At 41.4% G+C, this 9,495-nt stretch overlaps 1 protein-coding gene across 1 annotated transcript in view; it reads right to left on the minus strand.

Annotated features, from left to right (window-relative positions):
* RP2 (retinitis pigmentosa 2 (X-linked recessive)) overlaps positions 1-1,463 on the minus strand; it is a gene marked incomplete at its 5' end in the record, with an annotated part of 7,367 nt that extends 5,904 nt beyond the window's left edge. The window contains one exon of the mRNA XM_009702371.1: positions 798-1,463. Coding sequence (XP_009700673.1) covers positions 798-1,463 — 666 coding nt within the window. The remainder of the gene's footprint in view (positions 1-797) is intronic.
* Positions 1,464-9,495: the final 8,032 nt, after the last annotated feature.

A 9,495-nucleotide genomic window follows, 5' to 3' on the forward strand; every position in this document is an offset into this window, starting at 1 on the left:
AGATCCACTGGTTTTTTTTGTTGATCATACAACCCTGGGATCAGCAGCTTTTGCAGGTACCTCTCAGAAGCTGTAGCTCATGGTTACTGGTTCTGCTCTGTCATCCCTGGCACTCCAGGTTGCTAAAAGCAGCCAGCCACTCTCAGATTTTAGCCCCAGGAAACCCAAACTCAGGCAAGCTTGGGAGCTGCTGCCTCACGGGGGGGAAAAAAAAAAAAAAAAAAAAAAGACAGCAGCAGATATTTCAGTAATGGAAGACAGCTGACCAGCCATGACAAACACTCACCGCCTCTTCCAGAAAATTATTCCAATACTGGGTGGCAGGGGGGATACAATTTAACACTTTTTTTTTTTCCTAAAGTCTCTGTTAGTACTGGAAAAACTTTCAGGACAGACTGTTTTGTTAGTTGTGACTTTTGGGGCAATAAGCTAACTAGTTAATTGGCTATATCCCTTTCACAAGCATTGCCAATCACTTACTTTACATTTGACCAAGTTCATCAAGTCAACTATGCGTTTTCTTCAGAACGTACCTTTGGCGTGCCGCGATGGAAAAGTACACTGGAACTATTAGAGGATAGATGGGTCAGTCACAGGATATCAGCTGTAAAACAACTGTCGGGTCAGATGAGCTCCAGTCTCTTACCTTGTTTAAAGGTTTTAAACAGTGCCGTTAATCAGTATGGTTAGTAGACAAGCAGAGTCTCTGTGTTCTACCTTCAGAGAGCACCAGAGGCTGTCCAGAGGAAAGTTCAATTAGAAATTCAAAATACTGAATGCAGACAAAGGTCACTTACCTCATCAATTAACTTCCTGGCATTTGCAGTTGTGTAGTCACCAGCAAAAAACACGGCCAAACACGATTCATCGCTGCTTTTCTGTCTCCGCCCTCGAGTTACTGGTATTATGCTCTTTGTAGCATCCGTAGAAATTCTGACAGCTTTCAGCTCCTCAGAGCTGGGCAGAGGAACATAATCTGGGACTACAGCATTCTCAGGCAAAAGGCCCCAATTATTTTCTCCTGACACAGGGGTAAAGTCATGGATGTTGCTCCATGTGTTATTGAAGATACTCAGTCCAGCATCTTTAAATTGTAAAGCAAGCTCAGGATAATAGTACTGGAAACATCCAAATTTCATACCTGTGGAGGACTCGATAATGGGCTGGGTGGCACAGCACAAGAACACCTCCAGCTTTCTGCAGTCCCGAGTGCGAAACTGTTGGCAGGCCACTACACATTTACAATCTTTGCAGTTACGGAAAAACACGCTGCCTTTTATTGGTCCTAAAAAGATTTGGCAGTTTACACAGTCATCAATAGTGATTGTAGCAGAATGGTCAAATATGTAGATACTACAGTTCTCACAGTCCTGAATGACAAATTGTTGCCCTGCTACTTTTCCAGGCAGTCGGCCCACAGTTTCGTCTTTAAGTCCAGAAAAAGTGTAATCTTTAGGGTCAACCTGAAGGAGGAAGAAAAAAAGAGAACATGAAAGTCTTCACATACAGAGAATATTATAGTGCTAAATGTCAATTGACTTGCATTAATTGAGGTAGTGCTGAGTTGTACAGGATAACCTGCCAGAAGACTCTTCAAAGAGTGATGAAAGATCAGAAGCAGTTCTTTCAGCTAAACTACTGGAATGCCCAGCGGTGAGGTACAACAAAGAATTGAAACTACACTTCCGAGATGCTCCAGCAAAAAAAAAAGACTAACGCAGTTTGTCCTCTAATAAAGAAAGGGGGTCGGGGGAGCTAGTTTTCTCTGTGGACTCTAAACTGTTTCTACAAGGAAGATAGTCCTGGGTATTATTGTAATAAATGTCATAAGTGAATTGGCCAACATACTTAAAGATTCATAAAGCTAGAGGGAAGATAGTCCTGGGTATTACTGTAATAAATGTCATAAGTGAATTGGTCAACATACTTAAAGATTCATAAAGCTAGAGATACACAGTATTTCCTTTTCAAGTAGCTTTCTTGGTCATATTTTACCACACCTCAACAGACTGCAAGAAAATTTTGCTGCTTTCGAGCAGTATCTCCTTTATTACATTTGCAAACTATGAAGAGCTGGCTTACCTGCGCCACAGCACTATCTTGTGCTAATAACTACAAGATTTTTGTGCTAACAGCAGCTACGCCATTGTTTTCGCTGCTACGACCGCCATGCAAACATTGGCAGTGGTGGTGCAGGGGGCACGTTTACAGACCTCTCCTCCTCCATGCTCCAGCATCGGGGCGGGGGGACACTTGAGAGAAGCTGTGGCTTTTCCTGGGTCTCTCCGTTGGGAAGTGGTGACCAAAGAGCCACGCAGAGCCCAGGACGAGATGCGATACAGGTGGAGAGCAAGAATAATACAGCTCACGCTGTCGTAACACCAAAGGAAGCCAAGCTGTCTTATTTCTAGAGATATGTGTGAGTCTCAAGACAACTACAATTCCCAGAGCAAATTCTACTCCGCCCTCTTGTGAAAGCTCATTAAAATAGCACTTAGAAGAATACAAGTACCTCAACCAGTCTAACACAAGACCACTTCACAAACCTGCTATTTGATTATCAGCCCGGGGGCCCTAAAGTTTGCTGCACAGTAATCAGTGTTAATGCATTACAACAGTTTCTGTATAGCCCAATTTGTAAGAAACTCCTCTTCCTCCTCCCCACCATTTCAGACATTCACACGAGATCTAGAGACCAGAAAAAGGCATAAACCAGGATGCACCAGTGCCAGACATTCACTAAACCAGCTCAGCCCAGGTAGCTTTTGTCCAGAACAGCTAATGGAAGCTAAAACTAGCTTCCATTATAGTCCAGAATAGCTAATGGAAGCTACCAGCTGATAAAATGTTCTCTTTTACATACAACATATCCAACCTTCAGACAGGAAAGGAGGTTTACAGCTGATGAATCTTCCAAATAAAATGCAAGTTGAGACAATGAAGATGGCTTCCTAGAAATCTCCCCTCGATCATATTTAATACCACTAGTACACATCCAGGAAAGTTAATTGGAAGAGTTATAAATAAAATAACAAGGCTCAAATGATAAGGGACACAGCATGGAAAGTCAGCCACACAGTACGATTAGGATTCAAATCCTCTAAGGTCTAAAGTCTCATATGAGGTTACACATTTGATCTGTATACAAGATATTTATACTCATATTCTCTCATACTTGAGAATCTAAGTATCAAAATTGGTTTTGGACACGTTCTTCCCAAGCATCTCCTAAAATTTTTTTGTTTTGTTTTAAAATAACTTTGGGAGACAGGCTTACTGCCTTCAAAACTGGGTACAGAGGAATGGTTACTTCTCTTAGCAAGGAGAAGTTCAAAGTTTCTGCAACTTACAGCTTTTTTGAAAGTTGGCACCTAAGCAACTTCTAAATTGCTCTGCTCTAAAAAGCCTCTGAAGCAGCACTAGCTCGTCCTACACAGTGGCCTTTACAGAGATGTGTGAAACTTCAACTTCACCTTGCAATTTTATTTAGGCCTAGGTGAAAGACACCGGTTAGCCAGCTAACCCACAGCTTACAGACAGTTTCAAATGAGAGCGCTTGAGAAAGAAGTAGTTGAGTTTAATGGTTAAAAAGGTCAGCTTATTACCAGATTCAGGAGCTCAATTTTATTTCCCTGACGTGATTTAAGAGTTCTGCCCTGACACAACTCTTACTTCTCAGTTTGTTCACCACGCTAGGGAGTTTGCCAATTTCCTTTAATTTTGCTTTGCAGTTTTCCTTTTAAAGACCAAGAGTATTTATTGACTAACACTGACTAACTACAAACTGGAGGGACAGAATGAAATAGATTTAACACCCTCTCCCTCTATTGCCCCTGTGAGGAGGGTGAAACCCCAGAGCCTGTGGCAGATTTGAATGTTTCACTTCCCCTGGGTAAAAGAAACATGCCAGAAAAAGGAGCATGAAGGCAGAACTATGAGTTTGAGGATGCATCCAACAGCTGTCATATGCTCACCACAGAGTTTCATGCTCACCATCTCTGAAGTCTGCAGCTATCATCAACAGGTTAATATTAAATCACTGCATGCACCTTCCTTCCCCCGACAGTCAGCGCTAACTGCTTTCTAGGCTCTGGCTCAGCAATGTAACAAAAAAGCAGGCTAGGAACACCAAAAACAACAGAAGAAGGTAACATCTGCAGCCTCATACAACCATAACCAGGGCTATGTAGATTTCTCTGCCTGTTCATCTGGTGCAACTTTTGCTGTAAAATCTTAAGTATGTGGCAGGTCAGCAAAAAAAAAAATCAACTGTTTGATAACTCATCTATTTATCCTTTGTATTTGGATAAAGCTTCAAGAACTTTGTCCAAATCCACCCACCTCACCCAGACACATGTTTTACTCTCCATCCCTTAACACATTTTTAAATGTCTTTTTTTCCCCAGGCTAGTATAAGTTGAAATGATGACAGTATTTATAGAGGCAACTTTTTTAACACTTTCAGCTGAATTTAAAGAGTTTTTGGAGTAGATACAAGTCATGTATTAATAGATATGGGCACAGCTCAAGAGCTGAAACCTTCTAACAGAAGTGCTATGTGCAGGTTCAGGAATTACTCCATAGACTGACCTAAAATAACCAGATACAATGACAAAAAAGTAATCACTGCTTACGCAATATTCTTCCTCTTCAACAGAGGTACAGAAGTCTCATCTCTGGTTATCAGCGATGACATTGGTGATAAGTCTGTTACAAAGGACTAGAGGACAAATTGTAAGGAGCAGATATTTTAAAGAACAAAGAAAGGAGAGAAGTGGAGGCAAACAAAAGTTTGTCATGGTTGCTTTGAACTCAAGGAAGTTCTGCTGCAAGAAGCGCAAGGTGCGTTAAGCAGCTTTCCTTCCTGCAAACGCTTGTCTTGCAAGAAGGTCAGAGGCCAGACGTGAAGGCTGCAGATGACGTGCATCTCTTCAGCCACCGTTACCCAGTTTACTGGCACCAAGACTAGGCAGCTCCTGTTTGGAAGGAGACTTAGAAGTATTAGACCCTCACAGTTTTCAGTGGTAACTGTGCCTAGAATCACCAAGGATCCCAACAGCTTCCTGAACTCTTTCTGGTATGAGTTCGTGTCTTAACAAGACACTTTCACCAGGTCCATCAGGAAAGGAGTTTTAGTCAGCAATGGTATGCCACCACGAATATAAGAAAGTACCGCTGTTCTTAATGGATTATGGTTCTCCCCTAGTTACCTGGGTCTAGCCTGCTGAGCAAACAATAATTTGTAAAGTCTTTCTGAACCACTTACACTAAGGTCTTCTCTTTTAAATATCTTTCTCAAAAAATCATTCCCTATCTCTCTAAATCACAACAGATGGTGGTTCAGCTATGGACTTATATACAGTTGATGGCACACAAGAGTTGGCTGCTGACCCTTCGACACTGAAAGCTGCAGCTATAGGGTAGGCACACAAACTTAAGAGGCTTTCTGTGCTATTTTTATCAGTAGGGGAATTAACAGAAAGGAAATAAGCAAGAAAAGTACATTCCCAGGCCTAGAAACTTCTGCATATTCATAGTTGCATGGGCTTGGTCCCTTAAGTACTGAGTTGCAACATCCTCTGGAGACTGTTGAAGTTATTCACCTCTGGTGAGTGATTTCTAGATACTTAGGCAACAAGAAAAGGTGGAAAGAGGGACAGTATGCGCAGGTTCCAGTCACTAGCATATGGTTTTTCATCTTGGAGCATCTCCCGCACACCTTGACTTTAAATGTGGCCAATACAACAGTCTGAATGCACATTTCATTCTGTGCTTTGTAATCTTCCCTTTCTCCCAGCGTACCCGTAGTAGCATAAAACAGTCATTCTCATACTTTTCTGACCAGCAAACTATTGCTAAATACTGCAGACAGGAGAAGAGGAAGAAGAAAAGAAGCTACTATACACCTATATCTGACTTAACTGGAAATATTGTTTAATATGAACCTGCTGACTGATTCTCAGTTGATAGACTACATTTTGAGAAATACAGCATTAGTTCTTCTGGTGCACTAGGAAGCGTAAGACAGATGCATCGGATTTAAGGATAAAATATTTCATTGTTTAGTTAGAGGAAAAAAAAAGTGATTTTATTTATATTCCAAAATAAAATATAAAGCAGCTACCTAAACAATATCTAGATAGTTCAAGATGCCCACGTCAGCTAAGACCATTCTAGCATAATCCTCAATTGTAGGGTAAGTAACAAAAGACTACCTATGATTTATATAGAAAGTTAAACCTCTGAGTTTGGGGGTTTTTTTTAATTGTTTGAATACAGCCATCACAGCCTGATACAGCAAGGATAGCTGCATGTTTCCTATCAACTAAAGCAGTTAAATTGCATATCAACTGACATAAAACAAAACCTTACTTGTTCCTTCTAAAAGGAAAAATCATCTGGGAAGGAAAGTCCCTCTGAACTTTACTGCCATTGCAATCATAATTCATCCAATCCTACTTCCTTGAACATGAGACCACAGCAAAAAAGACGATGCAGCTTTTTGCATTTCTTCTCCTGCAGAGAAGGTCACAGCACTTGGGTATATCTGCCATCACAAGACATAAAACCCCAGTTGCTGTCTATATGTGCCCACCTTCAGTTGCTGTTGTAGTTATCGCTCTGGTCACACACGTAAAACAACATTAGTCACACAGAAGGTAGTAAGGTAGGAAAGAAAAAGGGAGACTGGGAGGTGGAAACCTAGCTGAAGGCGGCTGAGGAGGGCTGAGCACCACCAAGTTCCTCTCCCATGCTTGGTCAGAAGGGGACTCTCATGACAGCCCAATGACATCATCACATAACAAGTCCCCAGGATGCGGTGCAGTAAAAACAGACTCTGTAATAAACTGTACTTGTTCTCCTGGACTAAGAATCCCAGAGCAGCAAGAAACTGAACACTCATTCTTTTCCTTTCCGTTTTCAAGATAAGCTGATCCTTTGATTCTTCTACTGCACCATAAGTAATCTTCACACAGTTCTCCGAAGCCAAGGGTCAGCAGGCATTACAAAGATCCCAGCAGACTTAAGATGCAATCTAAATTTGAATAATTTTTTTTCGTACCTCAAAAACAGACTTATGTCCTCACTTAAATGAGGTTGTGTAGAAATCTGAAGAGGTCCCTCAAATTCATATACTTTCCTTAATTTCAATTCAACTATCAGCATCTTGTAATATTTTGAATTTAGAGTTTTCTACCACCCAGTCCATTTTCAGGACTATCATACAAGAGTTACACAGTCACTAGGATATCACCATATTACTCTTTGGTTAGATCTACACTAGCAGACAGTACCAATACTAATCATCTTTGGTCACCAGAACATAAGTAAAATAGACTAGTGATGCTGTCCAGAAGCAGAAGAAATAGTTTTGCTGGAAGAACTCCTCAGGTTCAGAGCTTCTTCCAGCGCAGCTGTCAGCTACCAGTCACCTCTCTGCACATCCCTAATCAGACAAGCATGCACATGAGCGTGTCTACATTTCTCTGCCTACAGTGAGAGTGTCAGCATGGCATCAATTTACAGGAAGGCAGCTGGAGTGTCTGAGCAGCAAGACTGAACCCACCTGTAAGAACGTACAGAGGACAGCTTACAAGAACTGCGGACAATTGCCAAACCTGCTTGCAGAACTGTATCATTGAGTAGGAGATCCTAAAATTAGAAATACACCTCCAACCCAAATGGTGCATCAACACATTATTAAAAGTAACAGGAAATGAACATTAAAAGACCACTAGAACATCTGTTGACAGAGTTGAGGTCCTCTGGGTTCAGAATACAATTCAATGCACTTGATGAACAAAAAGGAGTCTTCATGCCACAAGTTTTCCAAATGACTTCAGGGTGACTTTGTGCACAAACACAAATTGTGAAGCAAATAAGTATAGTATCTGTGATGCATCAGAAATGAGAAAGCAATAGACAACAGGATAACATATCAGAGACAATACTTACAGCTACTACATTAACACTGACTTAGTATCACTTCATACAAACTGGGATCAACAAGTTTAGTGCACCAAGCGCTCCGTATTCCTTTACCTAAGACCAGGTGTCTCAGTAGTGCTTTCCTGGTTTAATGTACCAAGCATACACCCAAAAGCTCAATGAAAGATAATGTTGCAAAGAGCAAGAGAAATGGGCTTAAACATTAAATAGCCGTTCTTGAGCTGTACAGTACAAGAATAAGCAGCTAATTTGACTGCTTCCACAGTTCAGTAGCAGAGCCCAAACTCACTGATTCTTCTGGTTTCTAAGAGTCTTTTATAGAAAAGGAGGAAGTTGTTGTATGTGCAATACGTTACATGCTTTTTTTTCTCCAGAGGTAGATTGTTGGTGCTGTAATAGCCTCATCCGTTAGCCTGAGCCTACTTCCAGCACATTAACAGTCATTTCCTTAGCAACAAGGCTGGCTGTTCTCTGCATCAAGTGTTTCTATGTCCTGACTTTCTTCCTCTTAGTTTTAGAAGTTAGCATCATATAAGCATATTGGGTAAAAAGTCTTATATTTGTTGAGCTTTAGCTGATGAATTTGCTCTAAAATTGAATAATGTGACTTTGAATGCTGATTTAGTAATTTACTTTTGCACAGAGCTAAGACTTGTTCTGCTGCTCCAAAACATGGTTTCGGTACAGCCCTCTCCCTGTGAGAATAGGCTCCACACAAGTAACAGGCTGCCATCCTCCCTTTCTCTCTCCAAAGCTACGCTGCAAATATCCACTAGTAAGTCAGAGCAACAAGCCCAACACAGATCAACCGTCTTTATCCTCAAGGAACTGATTCCTCCGGGCCACGCGCACACTCTCTAGTTCATCCTCATCTGAGCTTGCCTTAATCTACTTGGAAGACTTAAGGGACACCCTAAAGCACCCAGCCAAGTTTAAAAAACAAGTAACCTAAGCAATCAAATAAGCTCGCACATTTTCTTTTCTATACTTGTAAAACATGGCCTAAAGGTTTGGGGATTTTGTCTGTTAAAAACCACATCAATTAAGTTGATGGCCCACCCCGTTTTCTCCTTCCCCCACCCAAAGGCAGATTGAGAAGAGGGGAGACCTAGCAGGGCTATGATGTCATGATATATTTAGGAAGGGAAACTTGAAGAGAGGGTGGGAAGAAATACATTTAATCCAGCACTTCAGTGCTTTCCTGCTTGAGACTTCACGATTGCCTTCAACAGGTCAGGAAACAGCACCGGGAAGGATCTGTCTTCATCCGTCACTTCAGGGACCGACAGACTAGTTCTAGTTCCTCTAGCTTTTCCAAAACAAACCCACCCAAAAACTGCAACCTAAAAAAAAAAAAAACAACAACAAAAAAAAAAAAACAAAAACAAACAAAAAAACCCAACAAACCACCCAGCCAGCCAAGCAGGAAGAATAAATATTACTGACAGGACACAAGACACAAGTTTTATGCCTCCCCTGAGACACCCGCTGCAGGGACTTCAGCTCCCCCGCTCCCCACCCACGCCCACGACATCGGTTTGCCTC

The sequence above is a fragment of the Cariama cristata genome, unplaced genomic scaffold, assembly GCF_000690535.1.
Source record: "Cariama cristata isolate BGI_N322 unplaced genomic scaffold, ASM69053v1 scaffold5786, whole genome shotgun sequence".
Taxonomy (NCBI): domain Eukaryota; kingdom Metazoa; phylum Chordata; class Aves; order Cariamiformes; family Cariamidae; genus Cariama; species Cariama cristata.